At 49.2% G+C, this 15,106-nt stretch overlaps 2 protein-coding genes across 7 annotated transcripts; one reads left to right on the top strand and one right to left on the bottom strand.

Moving 5' to 3' along the window:
• Nucleotides 1-1,146: 1,146 nt before the first annotated feature.
• LOC306800847 (arf-GAP with dual PH domain-containing protein 1-like) lies at nucleotides 1,147-10,710 on the bottom strand. Of its 6 annotated transcripts, none has more exons than XM_079303248.1 (12): nucleotides 10,144-10,550; nucleotides 9,842-10,003; nucleotides 8,734-8,818; nucleotides 7,797-7,888; nucleotides 7,616-7,698; nucleotides 6,789-6,901; nucleotides 6,011-6,157; nucleotides 5,530-5,613; nucleotides 5,137-5,199; nucleotides 4,558-4,629; nucleotides 3,835-4,066; nucleotides 1,148-3,749 (listed from the first exon to the last, which is right to left on the bottom strand). In XM_079303248.1, exons 1-12 carry the CDS (start codon nucleotides 10,206-10,208, stop codon nucleotides 3,721-3,723), a joined length of 1,227 nt encoding a protein of 408 aa, XP_079159374.1. In that variant the 5' UTR covers nucleotides 10,209-10,550; the 3' UTR covers nucleotides 1,148-3,720. The 6 variants fall into 6 exon arrangements, with proteins under 6 accessions (XP_079159375.1, XP_079159374.1, XP_079159377.1 ...); XM_079303251.1 differs by lacking the exon at nucleotides 10,144-10,550 and adding an exon at nucleotides 10,585-10,710 and having other exon boundaries at nucleotides 1,149-3,749; nucleotides 8,734-8,864; XM_079303252.1 differs by having other exon boundaries at nucleotides 1,149-3,749; nucleotides 8,734-8,864; nucleotides 10,144-10,204.
• A 305-nt stretch (nucleotides 10,711-11,015) lies between these two features.
• Nucleotides 11,016-14,791, top strand: NOL12 (nucleolar protein 12). Its single transcript, XM_079303900.1, has 6 exons — nucleotides 11,016-11,170; nucleotides 11,336-11,441; nucleotides 11,539-11,587; nucleotides 11,954-12,096; nucleotides 12,969-13,069; nucleotides 13,645-14,791. Exons 1-6 carry the CDS (start codon nucleotides 11,088-11,090, stop codon nucleotides 13,814-13,816), a joined length of 654 nt encoding a protein of 217 aa, XP_079160026.1. The 5' UTR covers nucleotides 11,016-11,087; the 3' UTR covers nucleotides 13,817-14,791.
• Nucleotides 14,792-15,106: the final 315 nt, after the last annotated feature.

Below are 15,106 nucleotides of genomic sequence, written 5' to 3'. Positions count from 1 at the left end.
GTAAGAATAGTTAGGGTGTACAAGCAACTTGGGTCCCTGCAGCTGGATCTGTCTTGAAGTCCTGTGTTGCCCAAAGCCCATTTGCTTTGGATGACCACATCACACTCTTTTTAGGGCTGCATCTATAACTGTAAACATGACATCTAGCATTTGCCACCCTGTGCATAGGCATGGCAGGGGGACTCTTCCCATGGGGTGATAAGGATAAAGCCATCTTTTTCCAAAGAGAGGTTCAACAGTACAAAAATGAGCCATACGAGGCTAGATGGTCTCAAGGCAAGAGACCTGGCTCAGTTTACACAGTGGTGTTGACACAGTCTGGCAGACTGGGGTACATTTTGTAGGCCAGAGAATTGGGTATTTCTCTCAACCACAGCAGGGCCATGGTGCTGGTGAGGGTGCCATGAGCTGTCATGATGGACACAGAGCAGAGCTCTCTCCTTGCAGCTTCCTCTGCTGGGCTGATTCTTGCAAGCTGAGCAAATGTACTGACTCCCTGGGCTGTACTACAGGGGAATCTCTCAATGTCTGTCAACTGCACTTGGCAACCATTCTTTAGACTCTTCAAAGATTTTTTTTATTTGTGATGGTTTCTTGAAGAAAGCTCAGTAGTAGCTTTACCAGAGGAGTATGAACCTTAGTGAGGTCTCCTGCTAGCGTGGCTGTTTCTTAAGTGACTCACCGTTCTTGTGAAATCTATGACTCACTGTTGTCCTGACTTTGTTATGGCTTGGCCCGTTGCTAGCAGGGAGATGAGGGGTGGCAGAGGTTCCCCAGATGTATAATTTAGACATATCAAACTGCTCCCTTCCACCCACTCCCCAGCCTTGTGCAAGGTGGAGGCTGGTGTGTGAGGGCTGCAGGACCTGAGGATGGAGTCAGGATCCCTGAGACAAGCACTCTCCCCACCCAACTGAGCAGGACAAGCAGCCACACACAGGGGAAAGCACTGCAACACCACCGATGGAAGGCACAGCCTGCTGGCATGGGAGGTGACACACTTTTATTGCAGATCAAGCTCTCGGAGACCTGTTCCTTCCTCCTGCTTTCCGCCCTCTCTGTGTGGAACGTGTCAATCCTTAACAGCAAGCAGCCAAGAGAAGAATGGGGAGAGTTCAGCAGACATAGATAAGGAGCTTCAGAGAAGTCTATTCCTCACCTCCAGCTGCTCAGTTCATTTTGCTGCTGTTGTCCATCACAAGCTCAGTCAGGTTGTTTTCCTTAACCATGAAACAGCCAAGAAAAGGATATTGCCTTTTCCTTCAAGACCAATACATGCAAGATGAACTCTGCCAGCCAGGAGGAAATGTCTCTTTTTTTCATTAGCTCATCCTTTGTTGCTTCTCCAGAGTTTTCTGGGCCCACAGAAACAGCAGATGAACAAGTAGATTTCTGCTCCCAAGTCTGTGCCAGCTCAGCTCAGACAGACTTTGGAGAGGTGGGCCCTGCCCTGCTGAACCAACCCCCTGAGAGCTGCCTCGACCACTGCATGGAGGAATGTGCCTGACTCACAGCTTCACACACCGGTGTGAATACAGCTCCCAATTTATTCTGGCCTTTTAGCCACTAGCTGGGGAGTCCCACTGGCTCCCTCCTCATTCTGGCAGACATGCTTTCTTCCCCCGTATCTTCCTGCACCTTTATCCTGCTCCATCTTCCTTCTTGTTCTTGTTTCCCTTTTTCCCATTTCTCCTTGTACAGCTGTCCTCATTTGGGATAGGATACAGCTGGAAGACTAGACTCCATAAGACACCCATGCCCAATGCCACCCTGCCCTTTCCTCACTCTCATCTGAGCCTCATTGTCTCAAGGAAGACACAGTGGGACAGAATTTGCAGAGCAGAGACAGATCTGCCATGCTACACGTACTCTGCTGTTAGTTCAGGGTTTCAGGCCACTCCAGCCACACTCTTTTGCATCATTATCATACATTTTGCATGGTATTAGCTTCATTGTGGCTGAGTCAAATGCCTCTACTCATATCCAGCAGTGGCAATTTAGCAGAAAACAGGAGGAGGAAGCATCCCATCAGTACTCCCCACTGTGCAATGACCTTTGGTTTTTAGGAAAATCATGTTCCAAACTGGCAGAGATCAGCAAAATACAGTGAAATGTACTTTTAGGTGGATATTTCCATTGCACTATCTCATAGCAGGGTAAGTGACACTTCTCATTCAGGAAGTTGATGATCCAAACAGATTGTGATGGTCTTGGCATAGAGGGGTCCCCACAGAAACAGAGGGGCACCGAGAGTCTGCCCATTTGGCTCTGATGGGAATAACCACAGTCCAAATGCCCCAGGAAATACAATGAACAGCTATGGCTATTTGTTTGATCATCTGTGCTTTTTTCCAAGAAACAACCTCATACCTCAACAGTTAACAGGTAGCTAGTTTAGGAAGTTAAAATAAATTACAATGGGATTATTTATTTATTTATTTATTTAGGAGCTAATTAAAATACTGGTTGTCTCATTAATTCCATTTAGCTCCCCTTAAGACAAGATACCTTCTCTCACACTGCCTGTGTAAAACTGCAAACACATCAGATGCTACAGTCACCAGCAGAACTCAGCTACTCCTTCCAGCATGTGAAACACAGCTCTCCCAAGAGAGCTTTAAGAGATGAGCTTTAAGAGATGAATCACTGGTTGATTTAGTGTTTTAGGCTCTTACTAATCATACAGACCTCCCCTGTTATACTACTGCATACAATGTGTGATATACAAGATAAACATATGCAATGTGAAGGTCATAATGAAAGTGCCAGGCCTTTGACATAGAGAGAATGAGGGAGCAGAGATCCATGTATTACTATATTCAGGCATCAACCCTAGGCTCTAGTAGAGACAGACTCTGAACTCTCTGAACACTATCAGTTCCTCTCTGCAAGACCCAACCCCTCTCCATTGGTTTGATAGAGACTCAAGTTTGGCAGCTAATCTTCAATGGCATGAATATCCCCCACAGTATCTTTCCTAGGGCAGTATTCTGCCTCCATCACTTTTTGTTATGTGTGCACATACACATTATCCACATACCCAAATGTATACCCACATTCCTTTTGAGACAATCTCTTAATCTTCTCTGAAGCATTTGATGGGAGGTGTGCACACAAATGTTGTCTGAAGAAGCTTTCCAGACCATCCATGGCAGAAGGAAACAGGCCTCACATTTGACTGTCACATCTTTCAAGTGACCTTTCTCAACCACTGCACTAACTGATCAAATATCTAGATATTTCACATCTCTGTCACCAGCAGGTATGATTTCTTGTAAAGGAACAGGGTCTTTTAGTCTAGCAGCTCCTGTAACCTGCTGGGGTGCCTGGCTCCAGACAGATAGATGTTTTCTTGCATCAGGTGGGTGGCTGTCTGCAGTTTCATGCAGGAGTTTCATGCTAGGTCCCATGTCCAACACAGTAAGTGCCAAAGTTTTCAAGGCCTGACTGACAGGCAAGACCTGTCAGCATCCAGTCAAATCACAGCAATTTAACAGGGACAGGTTGTTCTGAGGATTCAGATGCACAAAATCTTGCACTTGAAAAGAAGCAGCTTAATCAGGCCCTCAGAACAAAGTGGATATTCTATGGGGGCAAAAGTGCTTCAAAGGGTGCTCCAAGGGCACTGTGTTTCTCTGATGTCAATCTCCTCTCCTGTCCTGACAGCCACCCAACAGGACCAGGTAGAGTCAAGTCATAGTGAGATTCCTGCACGGCTTCCTAGGATTTAAACTTGAAGTAGGCTTCAACTGTAGTGAAGAAAAAAGGTGGTACATTAGGGCACTCCTGAATGGGAGTGGCAGGAGGGGAAGGAAACAGCATCCAGGCACCTACTTGCATATTCCTGTGGTGTCATGGCCTGGTTGATGACACTAGTGAAGGCTCTGATCCACTCCAGCTGGTCAGCCTCTGTCTCGCAGGTGAAGAGGTATTCCCGGTCAGGGGTGACAATGGTGATGCCGTAGTGCCAAGAGAAGTTGCCCTGTGTCCCTGAAGGCAATCCCTTCTGGACACTGTATCCATTCTCTCCACTGCCCACAAATACCTCACCCTTAGCAAATGCGTCCTGCACATCAGGAGGGAAAGACAGTGATTTATGGAATCCCAGAAGAACAAGGGAATCATTACAACGCACCTAAGGACGGGAGGAGAGTGTGTGAGGAACAGTGATGTAGCAGCAAAAAGTTTTGGAGGTGGTCAGGGATTCAGAAGAGCAGTGAGTCTGTGCTCAAAGGCAGTAGTGAAAAGATAAAAATAAGGGCAAGGACCTCAAGAGGTCTGGGAGAGGAACTGCTTTTCTCATCTCTCTGTGTCACCCTCCCATGACACCACCTTTACACCACTGCCCTCCCTCTTCCCATTGCTTGCAGGCAGTGAAACACAGAAAGCATGTGATGAGCTAAATGGGATGGAAAGGGGAAGAAGATCTGGAGTCCATGGATAGGAGCTGGGAAACCTGCAAGCCACCCTTAGTGCAGAGCACAGACTCTGTGTGCACTTGACCCTGCCCTCAGCACCGCTGCCTGCAGCTGCCCGGCGGCCACATCTCCCTCTCACCAAAGGATCCTTGAAGTACATGAGCCTGCGGTGATCCAGCGTGAACCAGCGCTTCTTAAAAGCCTCTCTCTGCTGTGAAGGGAAGAGGTGACGTGTGAGGGGACAGTGCCCTCTGCTGCGAGCGCTGCGAATGGACGCCCCAAACTCACCCCAACCACTTAAAAAAGCCTCTGCCTTAACAGCAACCTCCTCCTCGCCCTTTCTGAGCTGAGAGTGGGTGAGTATCGGGTTATTCAGTCCCAGCTGCTGTCCCCAACTCCTGAACTTCGATGAAGGACCCCAAGGGTGAGACAGGAGAAATCGGGACACTAAATACCTGTAAGGTCACGCACACACAGACACATGCAGAGAGATCTGTCGCTCTGGGAGAAAGCAGAGACTCTGGCTTCATCTACTTTCACATGTGTCCTTCCCCTTCCTTTTATTCTCCCCTCCCTTGGTGCACACACACTGTTCCCACGGGTGTCTAAAGAGTCAGGGGGGAATGAGGAAACAGCAGGAGAAAAACATTGAGGTAGGGAAAGCCAGTGGTGCTCTGGCAGGCCCCTGCTAGATTTTTATTCTACTACAGCAGCTCACCTTGGGACCAGTCTTCTCCATGTATCCCTCCTTCAAGAAGTTTCTGGTCAGACGATTTTTAATCTGACAAAATGGCAAGAGTAACATTCACTTAGCTGTGCCTCTTCGCTATTCATTTCCCTCCCCCACCCTTCTATTCCCCCAAATTCAGTCACCTTCTAAATGTACATTTCCCAAACTGCCTAGCTAGGCATCACTTCTGCCTCCAAAATGCCCAGAAACAGCAGAGAGCAGCTGTTTTCTGACCACCACAGGCCCTTATAAAAACACCTCATCCCTCTATCTTTACCCTGCAATTTCCTCTTCCATACCTGGGGTTATAACAGTATCTAATGAGATCTTTTATCATACAAGCAGCAGGAGACCCAGCACGGTGCTGCAGTGCTGCCTTACCTCATTATCGCTGGCAATGGGAAATGCTACCTTCAGGTAATGGAACTGCACAGAGCGGATGGCATTGAACCAGTCCACCACCTCCTGGGGATGGAACAGCACAGGACAGAAAGCTTAGCCAGAGCAAGAGTGGGCTATCTAAACTCACCCAGCTGCACCCAACCCTGTGTTAACTTGTGTTAACTACAAACACAGTCAGCTCTCCCTCCACAGCATCTCCCTCACATGCACTCAGCCAGCACGGCTGCCCCATTCCCCACATGCACAGGCAGCACATCTTCCATAGAACTCCTCCCACACAAACCAACTCAGTCAGTGCTCCAGCCCTGCCCCCTGCAGCAAAACTCTCTCACAGATACACAAACAGAGCCAGAACCTCCACCCTGTTACCTACAGCAACTCACACACCTCATCCTACCCATGCTTCATACTATTTAATACCAGCAGCTCCTCAAAGCACCTCAGTGTTAAAACCAAATACCTTTCCACTTTCATGGTAGACAAATATATTCCGGGTCTTATTGTCTTTGAGATAGGTGATCTGAAGGCCATTGGGGTTCCCAATCTTCTCTGGCTGGAATGTAGCATTGATGACATCTATTTTAACATTGATTTTGGGTTCTTTGGCCTGAAAACAGAATGGCATTGAACATGAGCAATGCTAGAAGGAAAGAGACCTGAGCTACTTTCTAAATGGGATAAGGCAGGGTCAGAGGCCTAACCCAGGTGAAGAATCTTGTACTTGGCATTTTAAACCTTCTGAGGTTCATATCAGCCCACTTTTGGAGCTTGTCCAGGTTCCTCTGGATGGCATGTCCCACTTCTCCCTACCCTGAGCCATTCCCTCCCTTGTGACAGCATTTTAGCTCTTGCCCCACTCAATGAATGAGCAGATGAATAAGCAGAAACATAGCCCTCCTCAAAACCAACCAGAGAAAAGGTTTTGCCAACATGGCTCACAGTGAAGTGAGGTTGGTTCCAGGAATGGTGCAGGATTACACATCCAGGCAAATGGATAGGAGTGAAGTGAAAGATCAGTCCTTTTCTCAGTAGTGAGGGAAGCACAAAGGGAGAGCATGAGGAAAAGCCACTCTGAGAGTAGAAAGGGGACCCTTATCCTCAGTGATGTTTTGTTATCATCCCTGAGCTGAGATGAGCAAGGCAACCTCAGAAACATGCATAGGAAATCAGAACATCTCTGTGACCCTGCTGCTCTGGGTGGAGTACACACTGAGGTGGGAGTTGACCACCATACTCACATCCTGCTTGGTGAAATACTTCAGACATCCCTCTCTCTCAGACAAGAGGAACTTGCGGGGTAGGAACTGCCCGTTGTCTCGACCTCGCTTCCAAAGGATGCCTTCCTTCACCCCTTGGAGCAGAAAAGCCACTTATAATAGCATTCCCCCCCAGGCATTGTAGGCATCAGAGAGCTGCATGCAGCCTGGGGCCAGCCACCCCTCTGGGACAAAGAACATGATGGACTATTGCTGACAATAAACACTTTAGATGTTTCACCTCTAGATGTTAGATCTAAAGATGGTGATGTTCCCATATTTGCAGTGCAGAGAAGCACTCACCAAAAGACATTCCCAGATTCTTCCCACCTCCTAGGCCTGCTCCCACTACTACCTCTGACAGTGTGAGAGCTGTCTCCTGTGAACACTGGAGTCCTGGCCCATGTAGACTCTGGTGTGGGACCAGAACTCTTCCCACTTGACTCTGCATGCTCTCGGGCTCCAATGCCCTTTGTCACAGGGCTGGCAGCGCCATTTCAAGGACAACTGCCATGGTTAGAGGGAGTGGCATGCAGCAGGACAGATATTCCTTATTGTAGATGTCTGTCCCCAGCAAGACAACAAATGCCTTTGAAAAATGCCACTTGATAACACCAGGCTTTTAAGCTACCTGTGGCAGTGCCAGCCAATGTTGCCCACAATTTAACACCCCCAAAAATAAGCCCTGTAAGTACCAGTTGGGTTCTCAGGAGTGCTTGTGGGATTTGCAATACTGAGACCTCATCGTACTCAGAAGTTTCCAGCAAAGGCTGCAAGCAGGATGTCTTGATGCTGTGTTCTGCTCTTACCATCAGAATATGGCAGCTGTTTTCCTGGCTCAGTAAATTCTTTGCGTTCATATTTGGCCCGTATCCACTGTTCTCTCAGCACTCTACAGAGAGAGGTGACAGGTAGCTCAGAAACAAACCAGAGGAATTAGAGGAACATAGATTTGCCCTTCCCCCTTTTCTTCTGTATGCAGCAACTTACTGGCAGTCATTGTAGGTTGGCTGGTAATAGTAAATAGGGATGTGAGCTTCATACATGGTTTTAGTCACAGCATTCCCATGCTTGGCCAGAAACTGCAGAGTCAGACAGAGAGTTAGTGCCTTGCCTTTTAATGCAGACTCATGGTGGAGCTTTTCTTTCCTAACTAACTACAGGGCTAGCTGCACATCAAACTAATGGAGCATTCTCTTTTCCCTCCATTGCAACATGCCAGCAGTCTGGCTGAAGGAAGGTGGGTCTCAAAGGTCTCGTCTACTCTCAGACATTACAGTGATTGCACCTGCATCAACAGAGTGCCATAAATGTCACTTCCATAAGGCTGGGTGCACACATGTTCAGTGGATTTGGTGCCATGCCCTCACATCTCCTGCAGAGTTTGACAACAGCTGTGCAATGCTATCTGGAAGGACATTCCAACCTCTTCCAAAGAGCAACAAGACACAGATTATTTTCTTCGAATCTCCAGAAAATATTTTCAGCTCCCTGAAGATTAGTGAGTTGAGGGGACTGTAAAGGGAAGTGCCATTTTTCTCAAGAGATCATATTACATCTGGAAACTTCTCTTGGAGAATGGAATTTGACTTCTGAAATCAAGAGGAGACATTGAGGCTGGATGATCTTGGCAAGTGGAAAATAAGTAATCTGGACCCTAAGCAAACTCTAAGCCTTAGTAGGATACATTGCAAGAGCTGTGCATTTGCCATAAAGTAACAGGACATGAGGAGACACATAAGGCACGTGTATCCTCCCTCTCCAGTGGGTTGTGGGGAGTTATTCCTGGTTATCATGCGTAGAAAAGAGACGGATTAATCCGGATTACATTCCAACTCTGTGAGGCCAAAGGACTAATTTCGCCAGGACACTGAGTGTATAGTTTAGTATAAACCACCTGCCATACCCATGGGGATAAAGATCTCACCTGCACCTGAGCATCATCCCAGTAGTCCATCTTCAGGGATTTGACTTTGCTGATGCTGGGGATGTTGCGGTGAATTCCTGAACAGCTGAGGCATATAAAGACACCCAAAGTAGAGGATGCCCAGTCAGGATCTAAGAATATGGAAAAGGGTATAGCTAGAAGTGGTGAATATCCCTGGGAGACATGTCTCACCTGAGAACGTAGTCCTGAGAAACAGGGAGCTGGTGACCACAGTTTCATCCTGAGTAATTGACACCCAAGGCATGGATGCCAGTCAGGAAAAAAAAACACAGCTATTCATTCCCTTTTCCAATCACTTTGACTGATTTTTAAATGACCTATATCTTGAAAAACACCGAAGTGCTCTGTGAACTCCCTTTGTGTAAAGGATCAGCCAGGCTAAAATGAAACCACACCTGGGAAAAGACCCCCAAGAGTTGTTTAGTGCATCACAGGAAACTCATAACAGTATTTAGCTCAGGGAGTAGAAAACAACCTTGAATCAAAAACTCTCCTGGAATAATTAAATAGGGTAAAATGGTACTAATTTGATCAGTCTTAATTTTGCTTGGGTAGTACACTTTTTTTTGGAGGTGTACGATGGGTGTTTTTAGCAGCCCTTGTAAGACCTCAAACTGGATACCCTTCTGAGAGGGCAAGCCCTTCAGTAAATGAAATTTCCCAGGCAACTATGGCAGGTTGTCAATTCAGAGCTGAGTCATGGTTGAGACAATGCCCTCCTGAATCATGCCTTCTTTCTGGAAAAGTTAGGATTTCACTGGGCGTTTTCCTGTCAGGTCCTGACTGGGCATGACCTTGATTTGCATTTGAGATCTGACATGACTACAACCCACGGTGCTGCAGCTATGGAGCCCCTGCTAATCTGACACTCCCATATCCCTGTGCTTCCCACCAGTGCTAAGGCAGCATCTTCTCCCTCCTCTCTTGCCAGCCCACCTCCCAGGAGAGGAGATGAATACCCAGAGCGATGTCTCTCCTCTCTTTCCACACCAGGCTCCTGTGCAGCCCAGATAGCCAGCACTAAGTGGCTGGTAGAGATCCAACTCCCTGCTTCCAACTCTTCCTCCACCATCCTTCAGGGACTCACCTGGCTTCCCACAGTCTGCACAAAAAGAGTTCTCTGCTCTTTTCCACACTTCCTTCAGGGCCTTCATGCTCCGCTCGTTTCCTCCAGCCATCACTTCGGAATGGTGTCCCTCCAGGCAGGGCAGGACAGGGCCAAGAGGGCAGCTGCCTGCACCTTATGCACCTGCAGGCCAACCCACTGCGTTATCCAGGAGAGAAGGAGCCACCAGAGAGACAGGCTCTGGCAGATAGAGGGAAAAGAGGAAGGCAAGAGAAGCCTAAGGTTAAGGGTAATGGAAAGGGTACAGAAGCCTGTCGGTGCACCTGAGCTGGCTGAGAACAGGCAGGGGAAAAGAGGCTGGAGGGTGAAGTGCACCCAGACTGTTCATGAGGAGGAGGAGACCTGCCCTATGGGCGTGGAGGGAAGTGCAGCAATTAACCACAGAACTGGTTTTTCCGCATTTCTGCTGGTGAAAGGACAGGCCAGGAAAAGAGCACAAGCAGTGAGCAAGCTGATAAAGGAAAGATGGCTGTGGACAAGTGACTCCCAGGCTGTGACAGGACTCCTGTCAGGACTCATCATGCTCTGCGGGCTGGGGGGGGACTGGCTTTGGCTGTCCCCACAACACTACTGAAGTCAGCTGGCCACCACACAGGTATTACACCCATTTCTAAGGCAAGAACAGGGGAGCAATAAAGGCTGGGGAGCTCAGCCAATGTCACTCTAAGCCATCAGAGCATGGCAGCACCAACTCATGCCAGTACCTCTCTCCACCACTACAGAAATCACGGCTGACTTGGACAGCATCAGAGCTAAGACCCATCTCCACAATTGCCTTCCCTGGATAAGAGCAGCAGCACATGCTCTGCCAACACCAAGAAACGACCGTAGCTGAAATGACAACTGAAATAAACTCAGCTCAGTTGAAAAATGCTCAATTGAAGAACTGCAGATGTTAACTATTCGGAAGAGTGACATTTATTTTAAAAGTGTAGATGCAGAACACTCTGGAGTGTCAGAACGAGTCTCGGGCTGTGAGATCGGGGTGTGACACTGCCATGTTCTCCGCACAAGGCAGCGCCGCAGAATCTTTAGCTGGGAGGAAGGCAGAGTAGCCGCAGGCTCCCCCGCCTGAAGCAAACCCCGTCTACCCCAGGCTGGATTCTGGGGCCGGGATCAGGCGGTCCCGGGGGGCGGCGGACAGAAGTGCCGGCGTTCCGGCGGAAGGGGCGGGCAGCAGCGGCAGCGGCAGCAGCGTGGGACCGCCATGGGCCGCAAGAAGAACAAGAAGAAGGGTCCGGGCGGCCGCGAGGGGCGGCTGGTGGTGACTTTCGACGAGGAGCGGCGGAGGTGAGGCCGGGCGGGAGGGAGGGAGGCGGGGAAGGAAGGGATCCAGCAGTCGCTAAAGCCGGGCGGGAGGAGGGGAAGGATGACATCCCCCGGTCGCTAAAGCCGAGGGGAGGAGGGGAAGGATGGCATCCCCCTGTCCCTAAAGCCGGGCGGTTCTGCCGGCAGGGAATACCTGACCGGCTTCCACAAGCGGAAGGTGGAGCGGAGGAAGGCGGCGCTGGAGGAGATCAAACGGAAGCTGAAGGAAGAGCAGAGGAAAATGAAAGAGGAGGTGAGGGAAGGGTCTGGTGTCCCCGCTGGCCAGGGTGGGCAGTGAGCGGGCAGGAGGGGCGGGCAGAGGCGCCGCATGACCTGTTTGCGTTCCCCAGCGGCACCAGGAGTACCTGAAGATGCTGAGCGAGAGGGAGGAGGCGCTCGGTACGTGCTGGGCCCTCGGTGGGGAGGGAGGTGGCCGCCCGTGGTCCGACAGCCTTGGCTGGGTGTTGAGAGCTGGGGCAGGGATGCTCGCACGCTGTCCCACACCAACAGCTGCTCGGTCCTGTGGTGTTCCCCGGACAAGCTGGGCAGCAAATCTGAGCGGTGACCCCGCAGCAGGAGGTGTCACACATCTCCAAGGTGTCCCCTAAGGGGGGAGAAGGAGCTTGCCCCCCAGGCTTGCAGTGCCCTTTATCCCTGCATGCCAAGGCTGGGTGTCACCCCTGCCCAGCGTGATGCATCAGGAACGAGTGAGCTTATACCTTAAAAGCCGAGCACTTTGCAGTGCAGGATTTCTTGTGTTCCCAGAGGAGGCTGATGAACTGGAGCACTTGGTGACATCGCAAACAGAGTCTGTGAACATCGACCACCCAAACCACATCGTTACAGTGACCACCATCAGTGACCTGGACCTCTCGGGGACACGCCAGCTGGGGCTGACCAGCTCTGTGGTAAAGCCTCTTGCTACCTCTCTATGAGCTGTACACACTCCTGGGGCTGGTGAGGTAGGGCTGGTGGTTCCTGAGTATGTCCAAGGCCTTGAAGCTGGCTGGGAACAGAGATGGAAAGGGAAACTCATAAATGTTATGTTTTTCACAATTTTAATTGGGTCTCTAAAGAGAAGGAAATGTGCTGTATGAGTAGCTCACTCCAAACTTCCCTGGAATCCTTTGCTAGTCCCGACTGACTCGGGTTAAAGGAAAAGTGCTACTGGACTGGATGGCAACAGTGTAATACTTTAAAAGCTGATACAAGAAAAGCAGCAAGATTTCTGACTTTGCTGCCCGATCTGTCCTTGACTTCTTTCCTGTGTCCTGTTCAGAAATATTACTGTTAGCATAAGGAGGCATTTCTCTCTCCATGATTCTGTTCTTGGGCCACAAATAAGGAAACCATTCAGTTCTGGTTGTGGTCACTTTCATTCTCAAAATACATTGTAACTAAGATCTTGGATTTGTTCTATAGAGATTCTCAGGTATTGGTTGTACTTACATTTCTAAGGTTATCTAATCTGAAAATCCTCTCAGAGAGGTCTTGATAGTAATGTAAGCAAAAGCCAAGGGCCTTGGTTCATTTTAGTTTAAACTTCAGTCCCATGGCCATTACAATCATGCTGAAGTTCTTGGATCTTGGGGTGGATTACTGTAGGACATCTCTGGTTGTGTCTTTCTGCAGGACTGCAATAGGAAACCTTGACACTTGGATAGTGAAGGGTGTAGAAAATTCAAAAAATCTTAATCTGTAAACTAGTTAGTTCACAAAACAGGATGTAGCCAAAAATGCAGTGGAAACACCAGAATCACCAAAGTGCTTTCTTTTTAAGGGAAAAACCGATGGATCTGAAGAAGAGAAAGGGGAAGAGGTGGTGAACAAGCCTGTGAGAACAATGCCCAAGAAGTCCAGAAACCCCTTCCTGTCTGAAAAGTATGTGCAGATTCCTGCAGGCCCTGACTGTCCGGCTCTGGAATGTTGTGTTCCATGGGAATGTTGTGTTCCATGGGAATGCTGTGTGGCCGCGGGGCGGTGCTGCGCGGGCAGGGGCCAGCAGGGAGCGCTGGTGGAGCGTGGAGAAGAAAGAGGAGGAGGAGGAGGAGGAGGGTGGGCTTCGTCCTGTCCTCTTACTTAGTCCTGCATCGCAGCGCATTCCGCAGCGCGCAGAGCTCGTCCCTGGGGTTGAAGGTCAGAGGCTCCTAAAGCTGGAAGCTCAGGTGTTCTCCACATTTTTTCAGTATCCAGGTTTTACAGCTGCTTTGAGGGTGTGGAGAGTTACTTTTAACTCTGTGGGCTCTGGGCAGCACAATGCTCACCACATGGATTTTTGTTGTTGCCCCACATGGAGACTTGGAGGTTTCCTGCATAGCTTAGAGTCCCTCTGGGACTTGCTGTGTCTGGCATCCATTCCTGCTGGGCCACACAGGGCTCTCCAGCTATTGTTGTGGTATTGCCTTGCTTCTGAAGGCTTTGGTCCCCAAACATTTTTCTCTTTCTGCTCTAAACAGAATCTCTTCTCTTACTGCCACACTGCACATGCACAGCCGGAAAAAGACGAAAGGAAAGAGATCCCAGCGTGGGCAAGGCCCACGTAAGAAAATCCAGAAGTCCAGCACAGGGAGAACCACCAAGACTCAGCGTCGGAGGCTGACTGGCAAAATGGGCCGTGACCAAGATTAACAGAGAAACTAATGCTCAGGCCACCAGCTAGGACAGTGCTCTGTATCTGGCCTGCTGCTCTTCAGGACACTGTCACTGTGTGCAAGCACCTTGTTTACATGGCACACTGACTAGCTGTGAACCCACTTCAGCCTTTCTGTAGCCTCCTGAGCACTGGCCAGAGTGACTAGACACCCTACCCGTTTATTTTTGCAGTAATCTCCAGCCTGGGTGCCACAGAATATCTTAAAAACTTCTGCTGAAGGTCGTGTTCACTATTTGACATAACCCTCTGTCCTTGCCCCCAGTCCTTTCAGAGCTGATACTTTGCTTTATCAAAGAAGAGGATCTGGGGCAGAGTGCAACAGGCACATCGTTGTCAGGGCAATTTGAGAGACTTGGGAGAGCTCTGCTTGCACTCCTGCATCAGTGCCCTGGCATTTCTGCTGTGCAGTAAATCCTTTTTCCATGGAGACATGGTGTCATCTTGTCTCCTGTGTTTCTTCACCACACAACACACTGCCACACCTGAATGCAGGGGTACTTTTTGTTTGGTACTTGTGCCGGGTGAAACTGGGTAACTTTGTGAATAAATCTGAAGTAATTTTGCTAAGAAAAAAAAAATAAAAATCTGTGACTTATCTGAAGCATAACAGGAGCTGTGCTAAAGCCAGTACCAACTGGAAAGAGGGGGAGGCAATTCCTGGTGTTTAAAGGATATTGAAATCCACTGGTGCTTGGAAAATGGAATAGCTAGGAGCTATTTCTGTGGCAAGGCAGAGCCAGCTAGAGCAGGAACGGCTCATTCCATTGTCTGCTGAATATGCCGATCGTAACTCAGATAGCTCAGGGGAGTATGAAATGCCCTAATGCCCTTGCTGTGTGTGTGTGGCCCTCTCCGGGGTGGGAGTGGCAGAGGCTGCCCTTGCCCTTTACCTCAGGGTTGCTGCAGTTATTAGCAGCTAATTGCCTTTCTTCTTAGGACCTCAGTGTATGTTTTCTACTGTGGTTGCCCTAGGCTGGGGGAGAAAAAAACTTTGTAGGGTTGGAATTTACGAATACTGGTGGCAAAAGCATGAGTGAATCCTCTGAGGAGGAGAGTGAGCCCAGGCAGCATGCTGGCCTCTGTCCTGGAGTATCCTGGAGTATTCTGCCTCTGTGAGCCAGGCCTCCTCCCATGCCATGTGTGCACTGGAAAGGAAATGACAAAGAAAGAAAAGGCCTATGTGTCCAAAACCCACACCAGAAAAATTTGCAACCCAGCAATGGGCAAGTAAATAGATTCCTCATGCCAGAAATGGGAGGGAAAAG

The sequence above is a fragment of the Erithacus rubecula genome (genome assembly GCF_903797595.1).
Source record: "Erithacus rubecula genome assembly, chromosome: 4".
Classification (NCBI taxonomy): Eukaryota; Metazoa; Chordata; class Aves; order Passeriformes; family Muscicapidae; genus Erithacus; species Erithacus rubecula.
The sequence above is the reverse complement of the archived record's forward strand: the minus strand, read 5'-3'. Positions and strand labels throughout refer to the sequence as shown.

What these genes read in the sequence shown, in the direction of transcription:
- LOC306800847 (XM_079303248.1), bottom strand. Translation starts at nt 10,208, where the DNA reads ATGAACAGTCTGGGTGCACTTCACCCTCCAGCCTCTTTTCCCCTGCCT. An exon ending in TGCAGACTGTGGGAAGCCAG is followed by an intron (nt 8,819 to 9,841) that starts GTGAGTCCCTGA and finishes TATATGCCTCAG; the next exon opens with CTGTTCAGGAATTCACCGCA. An exon ending in CCATTGCCAGCGATAATGAG is followed by an intron (nt 5,200 to 5,529) that starts GTAAGGCAGCAC and finishes CCATTTTGTCAG; the next exon opens with ATTAAAAATCGTCTGACCAG.
- NOL12 (XM_079303900.1), top strand. Translation starts at nt 11,088, where the DNA reads ATGGGCCGCAAGAAGAACAAGAAGAAGGGTCCGGGCGGCCGCGAGGGG. An exon ending in TTCGACGAGGAGCGGCGGAG is followed by an intron (nt 11,171 to 11,335) that starts GTGAGGCCGGGC and finishes TTCTGCCGGCAG; the next exon opens with GGAATACCTGACCGGCTTCC. An exon ending in AGAGGAAAATGAAAGAGGAG is followed by an intron (nt 11,442 to 11,538) that starts GTGAGGGAAGGG and finishes TGCGTTCCCCAG; the next exon opens with CGGCACCAGGAGTACCTGAA.